Source organism: Ambystoma mexicanum, chromosome 9 (assembly GCF_040938575.1).
Source record: "Ambystoma mexicanum isolate Mex_15411 chromosome 9, UKY_AmexF1_1, whole genome shotgun sequence".
NCBI lineage: Eukaryota > Metazoa > Chordata > Amphibia > Caudata > Ambystomatidae > Ambystoma > Ambystoma mexicanum.
Window position 1 is genome coordinate 385321249 of NC_090931.1, and position 23765 is coordinate 385345013.

Genomic DNA, 23765 nt, shown 5'->3' on the forward strand with positions numbered 1-23765 from the left:
CACGAAAATTGACATCCCATTAACATCGGACATGTGGTTGCTTATCCATTTGAGACAGGGGACATGAACAATCATAGGTTCTTGTGTTCTTGTGTTTGGCCTCAATAGTGGCAAGACAATTGGTAGTCGAATATGTGTTCTAGAAGCCCTACCCCAAAACCTGGCTTCGGTCACTGAATGCAAGCAAAGAAACACATTACAGTATCATACCACCAGACATACAGCAAAAAAATCAGAACATACCTCGATTCACATCATGAAACATCATAAAGCAAAGGGCAAATTCGCGAAATTGCAGAAATAACTGCAGGAATATACCTGATTAGTAAAACTAATACTGGGATAGTGCAAATTGGGAGTACAAACCAATTCCAAAACTGGAAATAAACCATGGTGGTAAAAAATTGAATTATATTGGGATTGACAAAGAATCCGGATTTTGCAAACTGGTATTGCCTGACTGAACGTACTGTGATAGTTTAAAATAGGACTGTTCTGGATTTGGGTCAGCTGTTAATATGGTCTGTTGGTCAAATTAACAAAATGGGATTGTGAAAACTGGGAATGCCAAACTGGGAGTATATTATATTATGTGTAAATACATATTTTGCAAAATGAAAAATGAGAAAATGGCAGGATTTCCAAACTGCAGCATATTAGAATTGCGAAAACTAAACATATAACAGTAGTAAAACTAAGAATACACTGGGGCGGTGCAAATTAGGAGTATACTGACATTTTCAATTTGGGACTATACTACGTTATAAAAAAATGGGATTATATTGGGATTGGCACCTATGAATATACTGAAATGGTTTAAACAATGGTGCAAGTGTGAATGATCAAACTGGGAATGTTATGAGATTTTTAAAACCAATTGTAGAAATATAATGGGATAGTCAAGCTAGGACTATTCTGGGGTTGGATACACTGGGAAGAGATTGCAATCGCATACACTGGTGAAGTCAAACTGGGAAAATACTGGCTTTTCTCCAAACAGGAAATATCAAGCTGGGACTATGCAAATTGTTTCCCCTCCCACTCCTACTTCTTTTATTCATTTTCCCATCTCTAATCTTACTCTCTCCCCCCACGCTTGCAACCTAGGCATTCACTTTGACTCCTCTCACTTTTTCCCACCATATCTCACTCACCTCTCACGCCTGTCGCTACCACCTCTATAATATTCACAAGGTCCGCTCCTCTCTCACTTTCCATGCCACCAAACTTTTAATTTCCTGCCTTATCTTGCCTCTTCTACTGCTCCTCCTTACTCTTTCGACTACCTACTTCCCGTCTCGCCCCTTTCAAATCCATCTACCAATCTGCCATCCGTACCCTCTGTCTCCTCACCTCCCAAGACTATCTCTGCTTCCCTATCCTCCCTTGGCTGGCTTCCCTTTCACTCCCAACTTAAATTTCATTTCCTCTGCTTAGCTTTCAAATCTCTCCATGCTCTCGCTCCCTCTTATCTCTCTTCCCTTCTCTCTTTCTACGCTCCCTTCGCTGACCACTTCCTTCTCACTGTTCCTCCTTCGCCTTGTGCCTCCTCTCTTTTCCGCTCCTTCCAACTCCTAGCTCCCCTCCACTGGAACTCCCTACCTCTCTCAATCCGCTCCATTCCTACCTTTTCCTCATTCCGCACCTCCCTTAAATCTCTCCTTCTCCATTCTCTGCCATGATTCCCCTCCCCCTTATCACTCCCCCCTCTTCCACCCTCTCCCTCTTACCCTTAATCACCTCCCTCCTCACCCTCTACACTGGAACACTCTACCTCTCTGTATCCGCTCCATTTCCTCTTACACCTCCTTCGGTTCTTCCTTGAAAGCTCATCTTCTGCATTCCCCTTCCTCTCAACCTTGATTCCCTCTTACTCTTCCCCAGTTCAGTTTCTCTTTACATTATTCTGAAAACTGTTCTATATATTGCTTTTGAAGGTTTGTCTCATGTTGTACAATAATGCTTCCATTTTATTCTAATGTATTCTTGTTTCATGTAAAGTGCTTTGGTGTAAAGCGCTATATAAGCCTAATAAATACAAATGTAATTAACTGTGTAAACTCAATAGACTGGGATTGTCAAACTACGACATACAGGGATTAACAAACTGGGAGCATTGTGGCTTTGGTCCCTGGGAGTATACTGGGACTGTTGATCTGTGTACAATGGAACTCTGCAATCTAGGCAAACAATGGGGATGTTGGAAGTCTGCATTTGCAACTACGTTTACATAAAGCATGATGCACAGTGAAAGGACTCGACTTGGAAGCCAATCAACAAATTTCACTGTTTACCAGCATCAGAAAATGATGTGCAAGGCTGGTTCTCTGACAAAAGGGCCCACCCTGGCTGGGCTACCAAGCACAGCCAGTATCAGTACTTGCCAGTTCAACCCACCCCTGCTAGCCTGCAAGCCAAAACCAGATACTGCCTGGGAGGCATGATCTTTATTGCAGTGCCCACTGCAGGCTCTTTGCCGACGGTTCAGGGCCTAGACCCCCCCCCCCCCACGCTGAGCATGGACCTCTCTCCTTTCTGGTACCAACAGCAGATACATTAGGCAATGATTGATTACATGTGGTGTACAATTATGGAGTCATTCAGACGGCACGACACAAACCCCTCTGCTACATATGTGGTATATAAATGTGTGTGTGTGTAAATAACAATTGACCAAAATCAGAAGCGTTGTGAAAACCACACACAATAGTACTGCCCACAGAACGCGGGATGTGCCCAGACCCCTTCGCCCCCTCCCCCCAGCATCTTGCAAAGCAGCCATGATTCCATTTCATCTTTGTTCCATGTGCAGACACACCCTGTGAGGCACCTTCTCTGTGTGCCCAGTCCAACTGTCAGTCCCTTTGTCATTTTGGACTTGGTAACCTTTTGACGTAGGTGAGACATGCATGCATCCATAACTTTGGTAAAGACTCATGGTGCGGAATTGAACCCAACAGGGAGCAACTGAGGTATTTGCTGTGCAGTCTCCATACAGGAATGTGCATGTAGGCGTCCCAAAGATAAGCGTGCACCACCAGATCCCTCCACCAATTTCGAAAGGATCTGGGTAGGCACATGAAAATTAATGGCGGTTGGCTCTGTGCTGGTGAAAATCAGTCTTTGTTTTAAGTCAGTGCCCCACGTTGATTATGGCTATTTCACTCATGTGGACATTTTAGTGTTCAGTACAGGTTATCACTGTGTGCATGATACATGTTAAGTTTACGGTATCGCCCAATGAACCCAACATGGTTTGCGAAAAACTAGGTTTCAAACTGGCTTGAAAAAAATGTGACATTATGAAGTTGAATTCAAGTTAAAGATGAGGTAAAACGAGAAAAATACATTTAGTGTTTCATTTACGTTTCGGTAAAGGCTCCTGCATAGAAAATATGTTGGAAGGCATCATTTACTTTGTGTTTCACAGTCAATTTGTGATTAAGGATTTGACTCCATGTACTGACGTCGTATTCTGCCTTGGTGCGAGTAAACAAATAATGCTATTATTAAAACATGACTATGTTGCTGGAGATAAAAGATTTGATGCTAATTAATGTTTCTGTTCCAGTAGATCTTTTTTAGTTCAGGTCTATGGTGGTTATGGTGTAAAATGTCTCAGTGTTTCAGATTTTGGCTGTTGTGTGTATATTTGTCTGATTGTTTCTGGTGTGTCTTTGGATCTGTATCTAGGAAGGATATGCTTGAGGTTGGCACGGTTTGCTTCAATCAGTCCAGTATTTAAGGGTGCAATGCTAGTATATCAGTTCATCCTTGTGTGTGGCAATGCTTGGTTGTAGGCCAAATGGTTGAATCTAAATGGTCGACAGGACAAATGGTCGACACCAAAAGGTCGACAGGTCAATTGATCAAATTTTTTTATTTTGTTGTGGGGGTCCCCCCTCCATCCCCCTTTTTTTTTTGCTAAAAACCCCTTTTTTTCCCTAAACGAAAACCTAAAAAAATATATATAACAAAAAAAAATTCGATCATTTGTCCTGTCGACCAAATTGTGTCGACCATTTGTCTGTCGACCATTTGACTAGACACCGCAATGCTTCACATCGTACTTCCAAAGCATTGTCAGAAGAAACTAGGTAGATCCTCTCTCGCATCTCGGGTTCAAATGGAACAAGTTACTTACCTGTAACTGTTGTTCTCCAGCATGGGTCTGGCATGGATTCACATGCTCATGAATATTCCCCGTCGTCAGGCCGGGAATCCTCGGTATAGAAAAAAAAAAAATCAGTATCAGTTTCGTTTCTGATCTGCCTTTCTTAGTAGTACCCAATCACTGGTCTCTGGGTCATACTGCCCCCAGCCAATGACTGCCCTCTCCCTAAGCCCTGCCTCTGGCAGCCATCCTCAGATTTGGTAGCACGTAAAGTGGCAGTATGACCAAGTGAAGAGCCGCAGAGGGGTAGGCGGGAGGGTTCGCATGTGAATCCATGCCAGACTCATGCTGGAGAACAACAGTTACAGGTAAGTAACTTGTTCCTTCTCCAGCATGGGGTCTGGCATGGATTGACATGCTCATGAATAAGAGAATACATAGCAGTACACACATGCACAACCACGGGAGGTGGCAACAGGCTCAACATTAAGCAATACAACAACTCAACATTAAGCATCTCTTACCTCCTCACCAGGCTCACCTTAAGCGAACAGGTTGCGCAGCACTGCTTGGCCGACCCTGGACTCCTCCCTGGAGTCCCGATCGACGCAGTAGAATCTTGTGAAGGTGTGTGTCGACCTCCACCTCGGAGCCGTGCAGATGTCCAGCAGGGGCACACCAGACAGGAACGCCGTGGTAGCAGCGATCGCTCTGGTCGAATGGGCTCTCGGACGGCCGGGCAGCGGTCGGTTTGCCAACCGGTGACAGTGCATGATGCAGCCGGAGAGCCATCTGGAAATGGAAGTCTTCGCGAGAGCCTTCCCTTGATTCACAGTTCCAAAGTTCACAAACAGCTGTGATGTCTTCCGGAAACTCTTCGTGCGGTCCACGTAGAACTTTAGCGCTCTAGCTACGTCCAGCGAGTGCAGAGTCCTTTCAGCCGGCGACGAAGGAGACGGAAGAAAACTTGTAACACCAAGGGTTCGTTGAGGTGGAAGTCCGACGGCACCTTGGGCATGAAGGAGGGGTGCGTCCTCAGCACCACCCTCGTGTCGTGAAACGTCAAGTATGGCGGCTTGCAAGATAGGGCCTGGATCTCTCCCACTCGTCGTGCGGAGGTGATGGGCACGAGAAACGCTGTCTTCCACGACAGAAATTTCAACGGTGCCAAATGCATAGGCTCAAATGGGGACCCCCATGAGCCTGGTCAGCACCACGTTGAGCTCCCACGCCGGGGCAGGGGCCTTCACCGGCGGGAATGATCGGAACAATCCTTTCATAAATTCCTTCACCAGTCGATGAGACCACAAGGACGCCCGTCCCGTAGTTCTGGTGTATCGTGAGATGGCGGCCAGATGTATCTTGATGGAAGCGTGAGCTAGTCCAGCCTTGGCCAATGACAGTAGGTACGGCAATACTTGAGGGGCCGTAATCCGCAGAGGGTTAATCTTCTGTGCACGGCAACAGACAGAGAACCTCTTCCATTTATGTCCGTAGCACTTGAGAGTTGAGGACGCCCTGGCCTTTGCAGAACCTCTCTGCAGTCGGCCGGGATGTCGTACCCTCCAAACTCTAGTGCTGCAGGAGCCAGGCCTGCAAGTTCAGCGACTGCGGGTTGTGGTGAAGAATGGCGCCTCCATTCTCTCGAGAGAAGATCTGCGTCCGTCGGCAGCTTGACAGGTGTGAACGTTGACAAGTCCAGAAGGTCCGGGAACCAGATCTGTCTCGGCCACGCCGGTGCGACGAGGATCATCCTGCACCGGGACCTCTTGAGCTGGTCGATGAGCCGGAGCAGCAACGGCAGTGGAGGGAACGCATAAAGAAATAGGCCGTCCCAGGGGAACGAGAAAGCATCGCCCATGCTCCTCGGCTGGGGGAACCTGCTGTCGAACCTCCGGCACTTGGAATTCGTCGCCGTCGCGAAGAGATCGATTTGGGGTTCGCCCCATCGTCGGAAGAGTCGATCCACTTGATCCTGGCGTAGTTCCCACTTGTGGCACGAGCGCAGCTCTCTGCTGAGTGAGTCGGCGATCGTGTTTTTTATTCCTGTCAGATGAAAAGGCACCAGAAACATCCCTTGGGCGGCCCAATGCCACAGATCCTGGGCTTCCTTGGATAGGGCAGGGGATCTGGTTCCGCCCTGCTTCCAGATGTAGAACATCGTGGTGGTGTTGTCGGTGAAGATCCTCACCACCTTGCCCTTGAGGGACGGACGAAAAGACCTGAGGGCCCAGAACACTGCGCGGAGCTCCAAGATGTTGATGTGGAGCGACTTCTCCTCCGGGAGCCAAAGGCCTCTCGCGTGAGGATCTCCGGAGTGCGCTCCCCAACCTTCCAGGGAGGCATCCGTCGTCACCTGGTGAGCTGGGGTCTGAAAGTCCATGCCCGCCGACAGATGAGAGCGGGTACCCCACCACCGGATCGCCTGATGGAACGTCTCGTTGAGAAGGATCCTGTCCTCGAAGCTGCCCGTCGACTGGACCCAGCGGGCGTCGAGGAACTCTTGTAAGGGCGCATCCGAAGCCTGCAAAGGCGCACCAGATAAATGCAGGAGGACATCATCCCGAGGAGGGACTTGATAGATCTTACCCTGGCCATGTCCGTGGCCAGCAGATGCTGCACCTTGCCCAGAATGGTCCTGATCCTTTCTTTCGATGGCGAGGCCAGCCGCGCCACTGTGTCGAGCTTGGCTCCCAGAAACAGGGCAACTTGCGACGGAACCAGGTGGGATTTTGGAAAGTTGATGGAGAATCCCAGGTCCGTGAGCAGCTGGACGGTCTTCGCAGTGTGCTCCACGGCGAGCTCCCTTGTCCTTGCTCGGATGAGCCAGTCGTCCAGGTAGGGGTAGACGTGGATCCCCTGTAGGCGCAGCCGCGCCACCACCGGTGCGAGGCACTTGGTGAACACCCTGGGTGCCGACTTCAATCCGAACGGGAGGGCCTTGAACTGGTAGTGCCGCCCTTGGACCACGAACCTGAGGAACTTTCGGTGTCTTTTTAGAATGGGGATGTGGAAGTACGCATCCTCCAAGTCCGACGACGACAGGAAATCGCCCTCCTCCAGCTGTCCCAGCACGTGCTGGAGGGTGACCATCTGGAACTTCTGTGCCTTGATGTACTTGTTCAGTCGACGCATGTCCAGGATGGCGCCATCCTCTTGTCTTCTTTTTTTACGAGGAAGTACCTTGAGTAAACTCCGGAGCCCCGAAGCCTCTTTGGGACGAGCTTGATGGCACCCTTCTTGAGCATCGCCCTTACTTCCAACAGTAGTTGAGGGACGTGATTTTCCTTCCAGGCCACGGGTGGAACGCGAGGGCACTTCTTCTGAAACTCGAGGGCGTGCCCTTGGGCCAGGGCATCCAGCACCCAACGGTCGGTGGAGATGGACTTCCACACGCTGACAAACCTCGCCAGCCGGCCTCCCACCGGGGTGCTTCGGCGGGGGCCCGACCCCACGGTCGGTTCAATCTTGTTTGGAGGCCGCCTTGCCTCCTTGACCTCCCTGTCGACGACGGGCACCACCTGACTTGCCACGTCCCCTGTAGGCTTCCTGGGACGAAGATCTTGCCGCTTGGCGGTATGTGGAGGAGCCACTGCCGGATCCCTTGGAGGCACCTTGTCTGCCTCCGGAGCTCCGAAAGGACGGCCGTCGTTGTTGGAGCACTCCCAGTGCCCGGGCAGTCTCAGTGTCTGTCTTGATGGCCTGAAGGGACGCATCAACCGCCTTCCCAAACAGGTTGTTCCCGTCGAAGGGCATGTCCAAAACCTTGGTTTGTACGACCTGCCGGAAATCCGTCGCCTTGAGCCATCCTTGTCTCAGGCAAACGCTGTTGCCCAACTGACGGAAACCGGTGTCAGCGATGTCCGTTGCCACTGTGATGGCGTGGTCCAAAGCAATCTCACCTTCCTGTAGGATTTCAAGGGCCTCAGCCCTTTTGGCGTCTGGAAGGAAGTCCAACAGAGGGGCTATTTTGAACCACAACTCCCTGTCGTAGCGGGCTACGATAGCCAGGGCGTTGGCCGCCTTGATAGTTGTCGCTGCGGATGAGATGACCCATCATCCCATCGTGTCCAGCTTCCTGCCCTCGCCGTCCGGCGGGGAAGTTGATGTCGAGGCTGATGCTCCCCCATCTTTCTTCTTTGCTGCCGCCGAGTTGACCGAATCCAGGGTAGGTTGCGCCCGAAGGCACAAGGGGCCAGCGTCGGGGACCCGGTACTTCTCGTACCGGTCCCTCTTTGCCGGCGCCGTGGCAGGGTTCTTGAGGAGGGCGAGCCCCTCATCCCAGATGTCATCAAGAAGTGGTACGGCGAGGACAGTCTTCCTTTTATCCTCGCGCCGTTGGTAAAGGAACCCTTCCTTCTCTTCTGGGCAGAGCTGGAAGAGCTTGGATGCCCTGGAAATCATGGCATGAAAGGATCCAATCTCGTCGGGCGGGGAAGCCCGAGCAGGGGACGACGGGGGACACGTCCCGTCGTCGCCTCCGTCGTCATCTGTACCTGTAGTAGCCATGTCCGTTTCTGTATCATCCCCATGGGTAGTAGATCGGGGGGGAAGGCAGAGCAGGCCGCAGAGGTGGCGTAGGATGCGTCGTCGTCCTCTTATGCGGTGGACTTTCCGAAGGTCCCGGCTCTAGCTCCCCCGTCGGGTCTGGCTCAGGTACCTCAGTCGGGGGGAGGGGCAACCTTGTCCTTATCTCCGAGCATAAGGACTGAATCACTGGCAAAATGGCCACCTAAGTGTCTGGCGGCGCCGGAAACGACGGGCGCGAGGGCTCTTGAGGAAACTCGTCGGCGACACCGTTGCTCTCGTCGCCCACGTCGGGATCCCTCCCGATGGGCTGGGCCTCTTCCACAACTTCGATGAGCTCTTCTTCAGAGGTCGTGTCCGTATCCACAATGGCCACCTGCCCCTCCCCCATCTTTTCCAATGAGCACTTCGTGGGGGTCTTCTCAAAGGGCCTGAAAGACTACTCCCTCCGCGGTGGCAGGGAGACTCTGGGTCCTGAGGTCGCCTCCACAGGCTGAGCCAGAGCCGCTGCGACATCCTCAATCGAGGTCTTAGCAGGGTGAATTAAGGCCATCGTCACCTTCTGGACGCCTGGGGCCTTCACCTTGGGGGGAGGGTTCCAGCCTCGCTCCCCCTCTGCCGGAATCTTCGAGATCGACCGGTGCCTTTCCAGAAGCTTCGCCGGATTCTCGGACTTCCTCTTACCCGAGCCAGAGCGTTGGCTCGTGGTTGATGGCGCCGGGGAGGATGCACCCTGCCTGGCAGCCAAGGAGCCCGACAGTTTGGCGCTCCCAGACTCGCGGTGCTTGGTCTTTTGTTGGGCCCCTGTCGCCGGGGCACCCTCACAGGACTTAGAAGACCGCTCGGACTTCTTTTTCTTCTTCTCGCCTGACGGGCTCTTCCCTTCCAGCCAGTTGACGAGACGGAGGTGGCGATCCTTCATGGTCCGCTCTGACATGTTCCCACAAAACGCACAGTCCTTCTCCGTGTGCGTCTTGTCCTCATGGAGACAGAGGCATAACAAATGCTCGTCATCCTTGAAAACATTCTTAATAGGCATCCAGGGCAGGTCCTGAACAGCTTCGCGGGCGTCGAGCTTCCTTTCTCCTGGGCCATGTCCGGGGTAGGCCTCGGAACTTCTGGAATCCTCCAAAAGCGTAACTCGACGAAATCTTCACCCTTGAGGGGCGTAGAAAACTCTGAAACGGATCCCTGTTGATCAGATTTAGAAACTGTGGAGCTTGAGGCTCTATTTAACCGAAAAATGAGAAAAATCTCCTGAAAAAGCACGAAAACGCAGCAAAAGCTCAAGAGCTATAGCACGAGGACTCCCAACACTTGAACGTGCAGTAAAAATCTGAGGATGGCTGCCAGAAGCAGGGCTTAGGGAGAGGGCAGTCATTGGCTGGGGGCAGTACGACCCAGAGACCAGTGATTGGTTACTACTAAGAAAGAGATCAGAAACGAAACCGATACCGATTTTTTTCTATACCGAGGATTCCCGGCCTGACGACGGGGAATATTCATGAGCATGTGAATCCATGCAAGACCCCATGCTGGAGAAGTAGCATTGCTATAAGGCAGCATTGCTGGATCAAAGCATTCTTGGTGGCTTGCATTGGATGAATTTCTACTTGTTCAATTCTGAAAGACGACTCCCTCCGCGGTGGCAGGGAGACTCTGGGTCTTGAGGTCACCTCCACAGGCGTAGCCTCCACAGGCTGAGCCAGGGCCGCTGCGACATCCTCAATCGAGGTCTTAGCAGGGTGAATTAAGGCCATCGTCACCTTCTGTACGCCTGGGGCCTTCACCTTGGGGGGAGGGTCCGAGCCTCGCTCCCCTTCTTCCGGAATCTTTGAGATCGACCGGGGCCTCTCCAGAAGCTTCGCCGGGTTCTTGGACTTCCTCTTACCCGAGCCAGAGCGTTGGCTCGTGGTAGATGGCGCCGGGGCGGATGTGCCCTGCCTGGCAGCTAAGGAGCCCAACCGTTCGGCGTATGACCCAGAGACCAGCGATTGGTGAGAATGTTTTCTCGCAAAGCCGCCCCAGCAGATGCCCTTCCCCCCCAGTGTAGCGATACCTGCCTCTATATATTCCTCTCGGAGGTAGACCGACAATGGTTCCAACGCCAGGATAAAAAACATTGGGGACCAGCTAGCCAGGGGCCTATGTGAGCCACAGTCCGTAGCTGGCTTGCCTAGTTTCAAGACGGGAATTATTATTGACTCCCTAATGGACCCAGGCAGCAGCCTATGTTCAATGCTTCCTTGAGCATCGCCAACAATGGGACAATGACCTCTGCTCTATACTCTTTGTAGCATTCGCCAAGCAGTCCATCTGCTCCCGGAACGGTTCCAGTTCTTCAGCACTACTGGGTGCCTCAAGTGCATGTGCTACCTCGAAATCTAGCTTGGGGAGATTAATCTGACAACTCCTCCTCAATCTCGGACATCGGGCATTCTGAAGTTTCCTCATGTAGTTTCTTATAATATTTGTAAAAGCAATGATTTACCCCTTCCCGAGTCAGTGTCCCATCGCTCCCCTTTAGTGCTCCAATAGTTTCCCTCTTGGTCGCTATTGTACAGCCATGCCAAGAGGTGCCCTTGCTGGTCTCCTTCCTTATGTTGACGTTCCACATCCAGCTTACCCAGCCTGTCCCAGTGTACCAAGCATTCCTTCCGCAAGAAGGCCACCTCTCGTGCTCTGTCACGGGACCTGTCCTCTGTCAACTCTGTGGCTTCCAATGTAGCCTCTGCTTTACTCTGGTCTCTCTTTATCAAATCCTACATCCCTTTCGATTTTGCCATAGCCGCCCCACACCGTTAAAGGTCTCCCACAGTGTACCTGCTGACTCCACACTACCCGTGTGGTGAGAAAAATATTCCTTCACCTCCCCCCTCAGGATATCCCGAAATCCTGCATCCTTGAGAAACTCTACCCTCAGCGTCCATGTAGGGATCCTGGCCCTGGGAGGAAGCAGCTGCCACGTCATCACCAGGGGTGCATGATCCGAAAGCACTCTCGCCTTGTATTCTGCCCTCAAGAACTCTCCCAATATTTCCTCTGCGGCAAACAAATAATCCAATCTTGTGTAGATATTCGTGGGGGCAGTGTAGTGGGAGTATAGTCTCTCCTGGAGATGCATTGTCCTCGACATATCTGATAGCTTAAATGCCTGTAATAGCGAGTTGAAGGCCTTCTCTGCCAGAGCTGGATGGGTATATTTATCTTCTGATCTATCTAAAGCCAGGTTAAGTGTACAGTTGAAATCCCCTCCCCATATTAATGTACCGTCTCTATAGGGGCAGATCCTGGAATACAATGACCTTAAGTATGCTGCTGTATCCTGATTCGAGGCATATGTATTGATCACACACACACACACACACACACATCTCCCTATTTTCCACCATCCCCTGTAATACAACCATTCTACCCTCCTCGTCTAGAGAGGTTTTAAGAACTCTAAGGAGAACCCATGGCACCACCTGTATTAGGACCCCCCCTGGCATATGCTGAATATGACGAGCCCACCGTCCACCCACTCCGCTTGCGGGTCAAGGTACTCAGCTTTTCTTTGGTGAGATGGGTCTCTTGTAGTAGTGCAATATCTACCCTCCGTCGCTTCAAATAAGCCATAACTGTGTTGCGTTTTATATAACTATTCAAGCCCCTAACATTCCAGGTTACTACTTTAGTTCCCCCATTTCACTTTGAGATAGAACCTGCCAAATACTCTCCCCATGTCGTGACTCCAATGACCCCCCATCCATGCAATTGTAGGCTCCTTTACCCCCCCTTAACTTCCCTAACTGCCCTGCACTTCTCGCCTCCGTCCCTGGAACATGTTCTGGAGCGCCCGGCAGATACATAACAGCTAGTATCGGTGCAGTCCAATAGGACTTGGGGTATAGTACGTTCCTGCGCAGTGTGGCCTGGATAAGCACCACACTGGTGGCTCCTGATTTTAGCACCATTTAGTCATTTTCTTTTCTCACAACCTAGGGTGTAGTACGTGCCTTCATAGTGCGATCACAGGTAAGCACCACGTTGTTAGCTCCTGATTTATGAATTATTTTCCCTCTTTTTCTTGTTTCCTGATGCGGTTCATGATGTCAAGCATCTGCAGTATTGTTGTGGTCTCGGTCTTCTGCTTGCTATTATCCTTGGCTGCATGGATCAACTACATCTTCCGTTGACAGGTTCTGCATGTCCATTCAATTATGTACATCTTCGGGGTTATCGAAAAAGAGTGTGCGGCCCTTGTGGATCACCTTCAATCTGGCTGGGTACAACAACATATATTTCTGATTAGCCTCCCTCAGTCTCCTCTTGACCGCTATATAGCTCATTTGCTGCTTCCGGACCTGCAAGGTATAGTCTGGGTGGGCTGTTATTGGGGCCGCCGTTCGTTGGATTGTTCCACCTTTTTGGAGGTGCTCAAGAATCCTTTCCCTGTCGTAATAGTTCAGGATCCGGGCTATTAGTGGCCTCGACAGGGCCCCCGGCTGTGGCTTCCTTGTTAGTACTCTATGGGCCCTTTTCTTCCACAAAACCTTGACTAAGGGCCCCTGGGCTGATCTCCTGCTGCAACAGGGTTTCGATGTACACGGTCAGATTAGCGTCTTCTTCACCCTCCGGGAGCCCAACAATGCGTAAGTTGTTGCGTCTGGCCCTCCCGTCCGTGTCTTCTGCTCTGTCCTCCAGATTACACACTTGTTGGTGCAGTACTCCGACTTTCTCTGTGGTGTCCTTGAGGCCACTTGTGTTCTCCAGCACTGTTTTTTCCAGCATACCTGTACGTTCTGCAAGAGCCCTCACATCCTGTCTAAGCAGAGAGACGTCTATTTTGCCTTCTAGTGTCTCTTTCAAGGATGCTATGGCCGCCAAGATCTGCTGGTCCCCCACAGCGAGCTTCTGATCTTTCTGGGGTGTTTAAGTTGCTTGGGGAGGACCCTCCGTTAAGGGCGTTGTCTCGTGCATGTCTCCAGGGTATGTTGTTTCACCTTGCTCTTCTGATGTTTGGATGCCATGATTGGGCGCCTCCTCCCATCTCGTGATTGTGGCACTGTTCGTGTGTCTTGGGCATGTCAGTTCCTTGCTTGCGACACTGCTTGTGTGGCAATATGGACCTCTTCTCGCAGCACTTGCTGGAATACTTGGTGTGCCGTCTGGTGCTATGAGTCCCACCGTCCGGGCTCACCTCTTGCCCACTCTTTCTTCATCCCCACAAACACCCAGTTGCTTAGACTGTACTTTTTCGTCTTCTTACACCGCTCTGTGGTAGCTTAGTCCAATCTGAGCAGTAGTACACCTAGGCTGGACGTTACTGGGCTTATTGCCCTACCCTGTGCAGAAGAGCTCTTGGCCTGGGGCCGTGCCAGATGCCGTCAGCAATGCCCCGAGTTCCGTCTTCCTTTCCAGCTGATCATCAGCCGTGCACTGCTATTGTCTCTTCTCCCAGTTCAAAAGCCTGGCATGCGCCGTGGACCTCTTGGCTGTGCAATCACCACCAGGGCTCTTCACTTTCTGTCCGCTAGGTCTTTGTCCTCTCAGTCCCTTGACTGCAGCTACAGCCCTAGATGTCCTCCCCTTGCTGCCCCCACAACTCAGGTAATCGTTTGTTGCATTGCACTCGTCTGGTGTCAGTGGGAGATCAAGCAGGGGGATTAATGTGCCCTCTCGGAGTCCCGTTTCTGGGTGCACTAATCCTGTTGAGGCCATGGGGGGCATGTATAAGAGCCCTTACCGTGTTGGTGGTCTTGTGCGCTGTGCCCGGCGTTCTGGCCAGTGCTTGCCTCTCACACCACCTCTGTACTTCTGTGGCATCCCATCCAGGCACTCTCTTTGCTACATGTTATTAGGCCTTTGCATCTCTGGCCTTTCAGTCAACCCTCTGTGGGTCTTTGGTATGTCCTGGCACCCCTCTTGCTCAGGCTACGTGGATTGCATATCACATGGTTGCACTGACCTAGCGAGCTTCACATCACGCTCCCCGAGCAATTAATTGCATGCGGTACCTCTGGTTTTCCAATGCGTTGCCTTCTGCACTCGGTCCACGGTTAGCCTGGTGTTTGGCTGTCTGAATCACTGCTGGGTCTTTCTTCTGGGGTTGTGCCCTGTTGCATGCTTCCCTTAGCCGTGTTGTGCACGTTGCATGCTGTCCTTTTATCCGGACCCGTTGGCTTATGTTGCAGAGTCTTGCTCTCGCAGGCACCCTGGCTGGGCCATATCATACACGTTGTACAGCAACAGGGGCTATGCGCACTGCTCCTGTGCCACTCTGCCTCTGGTCACGTCCTGGTTCCCGGGCCCGTGCTATTCCCGGGGGGCCCCCGCTCGCTCTTCCACTCGCCACTTATCGTGCTGCAGCAGTCCTCCTTATGTGTGCAACTGCTCGATCTGCCGTTACACTGCCACCATCCCCAGTCCTCCATCCGCCTGTTGCTGCTTCTTGAGTCGGAAGGCAGGCAGACTCGCCACTGGGTAGCCCTCCGTGCAATCACTGATGTCCATGGCATGCACGCATTCACGCACCACCTTTATTCATTCACACTGCCATCTTCGTGGATATTTGCCACATCGGCTTGTCTCCACAGGTTATCTGGCCAACGCTGCTCATTTTTTTGCGCTCCACTGCTTCATCTAAGCCTGGATCCTCGCAATCACCGCTGCCAGCAGTACACAACCGCCCTTCCGGGCCACGTCAGCGCACGCCTCTCGTTTACAGCACACCAGCATTTGCTATTAAGTCACAAGGGCCGTACCCCAGTGGTGACTCATTTCTTTCGCCCCTCGCTGCCCTCCGAATTCCGCAGTGTTTCCTTTGTTCTACGCCGCCATATTGTCGTTCGCTCATCCAAATTCCAACTCCAACACTGAACGGCTCTCGTTACTTAGGCAGAGCACCTAGAGTCACCAGACTACCATCCAGGTATGCTCGCCCAGTTCACCAATGCAGTGGTGCCATTTCCCAGTGGTAGGTTTCCAAAAAAACAACTTTTTGCCGTTTCTGCTTGCGAGGATCACAGGAGCTCATGAGGACACATCCTATTCCATGGCTCTGTAGCCACGCCCTCCCAACCGTTTACTTACACTTAACAGGAAAACCTTTGTTTCCCATTTCCACAGAGAGGTTTCCTTCACCATCACTCAATGCACAATCCAGCTTCATCAAACTTGCCTTTGTCCTGATAAAGACTGGGCTCCCTCTGCTCTACGATCCAGTTAGCCAAACCTCAAGCTCCTCGAGTGGACATATTCTCTAGATTTTAACTACATATCACTTTTCTGTTTGCACTATTTATTTCTAAATAGCTGGGGTACCCGGTGTTGCCCGCGTCCTGATCGAGTGAGGTTTCATGCGCCCTGGAGGATGTTGCTCTTGTCCTCTTTTCGGCAAATCTTGCTTCAGTTTGCTCCGATGTCTCATGTGCCCTGGAGGATGTTGCTATTGTCATCTGGTCGGCAGGTCGTGCTGCTGTTTATGTTTCAGAAGCTCTTGATTTTCACTTTGCATCAGATGGAGCTTTTCCAAGTGATGTTAATTTTTTGTGCAGTGTGTTTCAGTCACTCAATGGCTTCAGCACATTTGAGAAAGTGTCCAAGAAGGATTGATGGATTTTGCTCTCTTCTTATGAATGAACTTAAGTAAACTGTACCCTTGCAATTTCCCATATTTGAAGTGGCGTGGAAAAAAAAAAAAGTACATTTTTCTATTGTCTTTATAAATGCTTTAATAAAAGTGTTTGATACATGCATAACAGCATTGGTTCAACCTAAAGTTTGTTTTGTGTTTTCAGGTAGCATTGATTATGCATTTTGTATATTTTAAATTCTCTTCATAGCAAACTGATAAAACTGCTTGTGTTTTAACCATACATACATAGAAGTGTGCATGAATTAGAGCACAACACAAGAAGGAACTCCGTTGCTTGTGTTTCTTTCTCTTGATCTCTCTTTCTACAAATCGAGAGAGTATTTGCCTTCCTTTGCACTGCCTCTACAAAAGTAATTCTTCTGTCCATAGTCAACATTTCCATTGCTAAATATCACAAAATGTCAATGGTGTACCTTTATAGCGGTGCTGTAGTTTATCTGCAGTGTTCTGGTAGAAGTCTTGAACATACTCCGACTGCTCTTCTATGTTTAACTCCTACATAAAAAAAACACAGTAAAGGAAAGAACATTTGTGTACCACTCAAATTGCAATTACGTAGGCTATCATGCTTAATTTTTTTTTAAAACTTTAGTTTTTATTGGCATTTTTAAAGTCAAAACAGCACAGTACCCCCAATCCCCCCTCCTGCCCCCCCCTGTCCAAACCAACCAAAACAACAGAAAAGAGACCAAACTTTCACATCTTTTTCTAGTGCTTTAGAGCGCTGCGACGTGTGACCAACTTCGTTGCTGGCTTAAGGCAGACGCCCTCCCGGGCCGCGGGGACCCCCCGTTGGGAGCAGTCTTTCTCAGTGGTGACCCCACCCCGACTGACCGGGGGTACGATCTTAGGACTAATGTACATCCCATCCCCATGTCTGCTGGACCCCATACCATTCAGCGAGGAATGAGGATGAGTCCTTGTTTACCAGGGCGGTCAATTTGTCCATCAAAAACATATTCTTAAGTTTTTTCGTCCAATCTTCTTTGGAAGGGGTTTCCGGGCTCTTCCACCTCTGGGCCAGGGCCACTCTGCCCGCTCTCAACATAGTTTCCCACATCCTTGGGTACCGGTGTATTTCCTCATCCTCCGGGGGGAGGCCCAGCAGCATGGTCAACGGGCTGAGGGGCAGAGGGACCTCAGTTACCTCCGCTATCCAGTCTCTCACCGATTCCCAGTAGGTCTGCACCTTCGGACATAGCCACCACATGTGGCCTCTGGACCCTATCTGGACCCTATCTGGCCACAGCCCCTCGGGCATTCTGGTGATACCCCAGCGAACATTTTCGAAAGTTTTGCCGGGTCCCTGTGCACCCCTGCAGGATCTTAAAGTTATGTTCCATATCCGCAGTAAAAAGGTTGCCATAAAACGATATCTTAAAAATACGAGCCCAGGCATCCTCCGATATCTCCTCCCCCTTCAGATCGTTCCAAAACCCCCGGAAGCCTCTCCTAGCCTGAAGGTCGTGGGTGTTTAGGATTGTGTATATACTGGAGACCGCTCCCTTTCTGGAGGTTGCTAAATCAAGGAGTTTCTCGAAGGGAGTTAGTTGTCTCCGCAGATTTGTACCCCATGCAGGATCGTTGAGGATACCCTTGAGCCAGAGGTATTCAAAAATGGAGAGGGTCCCACCTCCCAGTCCCTCCCGGAGGTCCTCGTAGCTCAAGAATTCACCCTCCCTGAACAGCTGGCCCGCCCATTCCAGTCCCGCATCGGACCAACGCTGGGATTGTCCGAACCCTCTACTGCCCAGTTTCAGGGGGGGCCCCCACAGGGAGGTCATGGGGGACGGCCAGGAGGAAAGATGGGCTGTTCAGTGGCACTCTCTCCAGACGTCCCAGAGAACGCCCAGGATCGGGTGAGATAGTACTTGTTTTGGTATGGATTTGCGAGGGGCCCACAGGAGGTCGCGGACTTTAAGGGGGTGGACATCCATGTCCTCCAGATATGACCAATATGTTCGCAAGCCTTCCTTCATATGTTCTAGGAGGACCCGCAGTTGTGCTGCATGATAGTACAGTTGGAAGTCTGGGAATCCAAATCCCCCCTCCTCTCTTAGAAGCGTTAGGGTGGTCCTACCAATCCGTGGAGTTTTCCCCTGCCAAATGAAATCTCGGACCCCCTTGTGCAATCTATGAAGGTTTGAGCGGGTACCCGGGTAAGGAGGGCTGTAAAGAGGTACAAAAGCCGGGGCAGAATGTTCATTTTAACTGCCGTCATCCGGCCATACCATGAGAGGATCATTCCTCCCCATCTCTTCAAGTCAGAGGCTATCTCGGACAACATGGGTTCGTAGTTGGAAGCCCCCAGTCTTGATAGGTCCCTAGTGAGGAGGACACCCAGGTATTTTATGGTGTTCTTGCCCACGGCTACCCCATGAAACCTGGTCAGGGGGTCTAGTACTGGGTCCACAAGGCGCTTCGGGAGGAGGACAGACTTAGCAGTGTTGATTTTCAGGCCTGAGAAACGCCCAAATGTGCTGACCAGGGACAGGAGGGGGAAAGCGAGGAGCCCGGGTCCACCAGGTATGCCAGAATGTCGTCGGCAAACAGGGAGAGTTTGAATTCCACTTCTCCCCTTCTTATGCCCCTGATGTCTGGGTGGGACCTGACCGCTATGGCCAAGGCCTCCATTGTGAGGACATATATTAGGGGGGTAGGGGGCAGCCCTGTCTAGTCCCTCGGGTGAGGGGGAAAGATTCTGACAGCACTCCATTCACCTGGACTCTTGCGGTGGGGGCTCTGTAGAGGGCAGCAACCCAGCTCAGGATGTGTGTCCCAAAGCCCATTCGTTGGAGGAGGAGGATCATATATCTCCACTCTACTCTACTCTATCGAAAGCTTTCTCCGAGTCCAGGGATAGTATGCATGCTTCGAGATTTGAGTTTTGGGCGAAATGTTCTAGGTCTATCGTTTTGCAGATATTGTCCGATCCCTGTCTGCCCCTAATGAACCCCACCTGGTCCCCATGGACTAACTTCTGCATTATCCCCTCCATTCGTCTGCCCACCACCTTGGCCAAGATTTTAACATCGATGTTGAGCAATGATATGGGTCGGTAGGAGGAGCATTCCCTCAGGTCTTTACCTTCCTTGGGGAGGACCACTATAATGGCACCCATCATGGAATCGGGGAGGGTGCCCCCTTCCAAGACCTCGTTGAAGACCCTCGCCAGATAGGGAGACAGGGAGGACCGGAACCTCTTATAAAAATAGGCCGAGAAGCCATCTTCCCCCAGGGAGGTCCCCACCTTCATCCCGCTGGTCGCCTTTTCCACCTCCTCCTCGGTCACCCGACCCTCCAGGCCCTCCGCCAGTTCCCGCGAAAGGGACGGTATCTGTATGGAGCCGAGAAATTCCTCAATTTGGGCATCACCGCCATCATATTCAGAGGCGTATAGTGATTCGTAGTATTGGCGGAAGGCTTCACTTATATGGGGGTGTCACAGCCCAGTGTTCCCTTGCTATCCCTCACCTCCTTCACTATCCTGCTTCTCACAACCTCCCTCAATTTCCAGGCCAGGATCCTGTCCGCTCTGTCCCCCTTCTCGTAATATTTCTGTTTAACCATTTGGAGGCTCCTCTCCGTTTTGTGGAGGAGAAGATCCTTCAATTGGAGCCTATAGTCCTCCAGGGCGGCCACGCGGTCTCGCTCCAGGGTCCGTGCCAGGGAACCCCCCAGTTGGAGGTGAGCTATTTTTTCCCTCAAAATCCTCTCTTGGGCTTCCCTTTCCCTCTTCTGTCGGGAACCTATTTTTATGAGCACTCCTCTTAGGGTCGCCTTAAAGGCGTCCCAGAGGGTGTGCGTCCCCACCTCCGTGTTGTCATGGAGCTCAAAGAACTCTGTAACGGCATCCAGGACAGTCTGGGCATGTACCTCGTCCCTCAGGATGGCGTTGTTGCATCTCCAGCGTCCCCTCCGTTCTCTACACCAGTCCCCTGCCAGGGTGACCCTAACCAAGTCGTGGTCCGACCAGGGGATGGGGTCTATCCTGTAACCCGCTATGTGAGGTCGGAGTACCACGTCCACGAGGATATAGTCTATCCTCGAGAAGGCCTTGTGGGCGGAGGAATAGAACGAGAAAGAGGGAGTCCCTGCCCGGGGGGTAGGTAGTGTGTCCGCCAGGTTCGGGTCTTCATTTACCCTCTGAAAGCAACGTGCCGAGGCGTCTCCAGCAGGTCTGGGGTTGGGTGGACCCACCGGTTGTCTATCTCTAGATGGGTCTAGGACCATATTGAAGTCGCCTCCCACTCCCAATGGGCTCTGGACAAAGGTTTTCAGCCTTTCCCCCACTCCCTCCCAGAAGTGGGCCTGGCTCTCGTTTGGGGCATATACTACCGCCAATGTTATGGGCGATCCCTGTAGGAAGCCTCGTACGAAGAGGAAGCGGCCCTTTGTGTCCCTCAGAACGGAGTCTTATTCGAAACCCAACCCCCTGGCAATCAGAATTGCAACTCCTCTTTTCTTTCCTTTGTGGGATGCATGGAAAACCTCCTCGATTCCGCCTCCCCGCAACCTGGGCTCCCTCCCCCTCGCCCAGTGTGTTTCCTGCACGAAAAGTAGATCTAGCTTCGCCCTCCTAAATTCCCTGCTGATTAGGGATCTTTTCGTGGGAGTGTTCAAGCCCCGTACGTTTAGGGTCCCCACCCCCAGGGCCGGCCAGCTATCAGCCATAATCGCTGTCGCCTTTCCCCTTGGCCACCGGTGTCGCATGGTCGCTCTTACCCTGCATACTGTGTTTATTAGTCTTGGCCTCTTCGAAACGTTTTCCCAATTTACCCCTCAACACTTTTCCCGCCCTAAAACCCCCAACTTGTGAACAAACCCCCACACCCCTCCCCGGCGTCCAGCCACGTAGTTCTTCCATTCCTGGATTAATGGCTGGACCACCAGCTGGATTCCCCCCGGCCAGGCTTCACTTACAAATCTCGTTAACGTGAGCCCCTCGTCCCCCCCCCGTCCATCTCGACTCTCCCACGAACCGCTCGAATTGGGCACTCTCCCGTATACTACCCTCGGTTCCAACAGTTGTGTGCCCCCCATAAAACCCCATATACTTGCAGTGCCAGGGGGTGCAGCAAACAGAGCGACCCCAGGGTCCTCCTGGTTTTCGATCTCGGTGGTCTGTATGGGGTCGCAGGCGTCACCCCTCTGAGTCGGCACGGTCGTCCTCCATCGGTGTTGGTGGTGTGTTCAGTTTCTTGAACTTCCTAGCGCCAGTTTTTCTCCTTCTGGAGTTGGGCTGCCCGGGGGTGCCCCTGCTGAGCGCTTCCGGACCCACTGGTCCCCTCCGGGGGGTGGGTGCTTCCACATAGTCTTGAATAGCACCCTTGATGTCTTCTTCCGTTACCAGTGTTGTGCGTTGGCCTAGGTATTCGAAGGACAGGGAGAAAGGGTATCCCCATCTGTATCGGATGCCCTTCTCTTTCAGTTGTTGTGTCAAGGGGCGGCGCATCCTTCGTTTAGCTAGAGTATAAGCTGAGAGGTCTTGAAAAATGGCGATTTGTGCACCGTTATAAGTTATCGCCCCCGCCTTCCTTGCCGCCTCTTGGACTTTGGCTTTCTCCGTGTAGTAGTGGAAGCGAGCTAGAACCGATCTGGGGCTCCTCGATCATCCCCCAGCCCTGTGCACCCTGTCGAACATGAGTTCCGTCGTCATTTCCTCGGCAAACAGGAGAGTGATGATGTCTCTCACCACTCGGGTCAGCTCCCTCTCCGTTTCGCCCTCCGTGTCCGGGATCCCAAAGAACCTTAGATTGTTCCGCGTTTCCCTATTTTCATAGTCGTCCATAACCCTGGTTCTCTCTTCGACCCTCTTTTCCAGAGCCACAAGTCGTGTATCGAATTGGATTTCCTGGGATGTAGAGGACGATTGGTAATTTTCCATTTGCAGGACTCTATCCTCGATTTTGTCTACCCTTTGGTCCAGTTTCTCGAACTTCTGGGCAATGTCGATCTCATTTCTCTAATCTCCTGGAGGATGGAGGCGAAACTCCTCTCCATCGCCGCTGCGGATTGGTCCTTGGATTCAGCGTGGGCCATGGTTCCGGAGGTATTGGGGACCTCGGTGGAGTTCTCTGTTTCTTAGAATCGAAACGTTTGTAGGGCCTTCTTCCAGCTCATGGGGTGTTGTTGATCCCCTGCCGTGGGGTCCGCTGCGGACCGAGGGGCCATTGGGAGAGCACCGTGCCGTTCCGGGGCCAGTCCGTGGTATGTCGCTCCTATGGGGATTGCAGACAACGGGTTGTCACCTGCGGGTTGTGGGGTAGTCCTTCAGGCGGGCACTCGCCCCACCAGCTGAGGACGGGGGGCCTCTCACCTGGTTCGCGGGCCACTTGCGTGATCAGGGTGGGCCTGGGGCCAGTGATGTGCGGGGCGCCAAAGGTGTGTTCCAATGCCCTTGAGCAGCGTGGTCGTGGGGTCTCCCTTCAGGTCTTAATTGTTCAGCACCTCCCATCTGCATGGTGCGTCGTGGCCCTGTGGGCCCCTGGAGTTGTACTGCGCTGACCTGGTCCCGCGGTGTTGTGAATATCTCCGGGGTGTGGGCTTTAGTGATGTGTCAGCCCCGCAGGCGGGCACTCGCCCCGCTTTACCCGGAGGGGGGCCTCTCACCTGGATTGCCGGACCTCTGATTCCCCCCTGTGGCGGTGTCCCCGGGTACCTCCTTTAGACAGCGGGTTCTCGCTCTGGGGCGCGGCCCTGGGGGTCTACCGCTGCGATGCCCTCGGTTGTGGGGGTCCGTGCCACCCGCTCTCTGGCTGGGGGCCACTATTGTGACCCAGGGTGGGGAGATCCGGCTGGCGTTGATAGTGTATGTCTCGGTTCTCGTGGGGGGGAACGGCTCCGCCCCCCACCCGAGTTGAAGCGTCGCTGGAGAGCGTCCTCACCTGGGCCTCCTCTGGCGGGGCCTGGCCTCCCGCGCCGACCCCACAGGCCCCTACCGTCTCGCCGCGGTGTCCGGAGCGGCACCAGGAAAGAGTCCGTCTCCTCCCCCCGAGGCCGGGGGGGTAGCCGCTGGGGCCCGCACGGGGAGCGCCGTTACCCCGACACTTGCCTTTCACCTCCTGGGCCCTGGGGAGGACGCGGCTCTTCTCCCCGACTCCCGAGCCACGAAGGGATCCGTCGTATCATGCGCCGATGGACGCGACGTCATCCCGGTCACGCACCTGCACTCGCGGTTCTCCGGTTCCACTTGGGGCTGGAGGGCCGGCTCTTTGAGCGGGGGCATCACGGGGGGGGGTCGCCTGCTCCCGCCGCTCGTTGCACTTGCTGGGGGGGTCTCGAGGGGGGCTCAATCCCCTGGATGGGCCCAGCTTCGGCGGGAACTCCGCAAACAGGCTGCGATTGCCTGTGCGCCCCCTGGTGGCCTCCTATCAGGCTTAATTTGAATGAAACAGCACACGTGTGCACTATTAAACTTGGTAAGCAGTTTGTGGAGCAATTAAACACCTCAAAGTGGTAAATATATGGGCCAGAAACTATTGA

The 23765-nt window shown here is 52.5% G+C and overlaps 1 protein-coding gene across 2 annotated transcripts in view; it reads right to left on the minus strand.

Annotated features, from left to right (window-relative positions):
* RABGEF1 (RAB guanine nucleotide exchange factor 1) overlaps window positions 1-23765 on the minus strand; it is a 618943-nt gene that overhangs the window by 363902 nt on the left and 231276 nt on the right. For both annotated transcript variants that reach the window (XM_069614860.1, XM_069614859.1), the window contains one exon: window positions 16694-16775. In XM_069614860.1, coding sequence (XP_069470961.1) covers window positions 16694-16775 — 82 coding nt within the window. The remainder of the gene's footprint in view (window positions 1-16693; window positions 16776-23765) is intronic.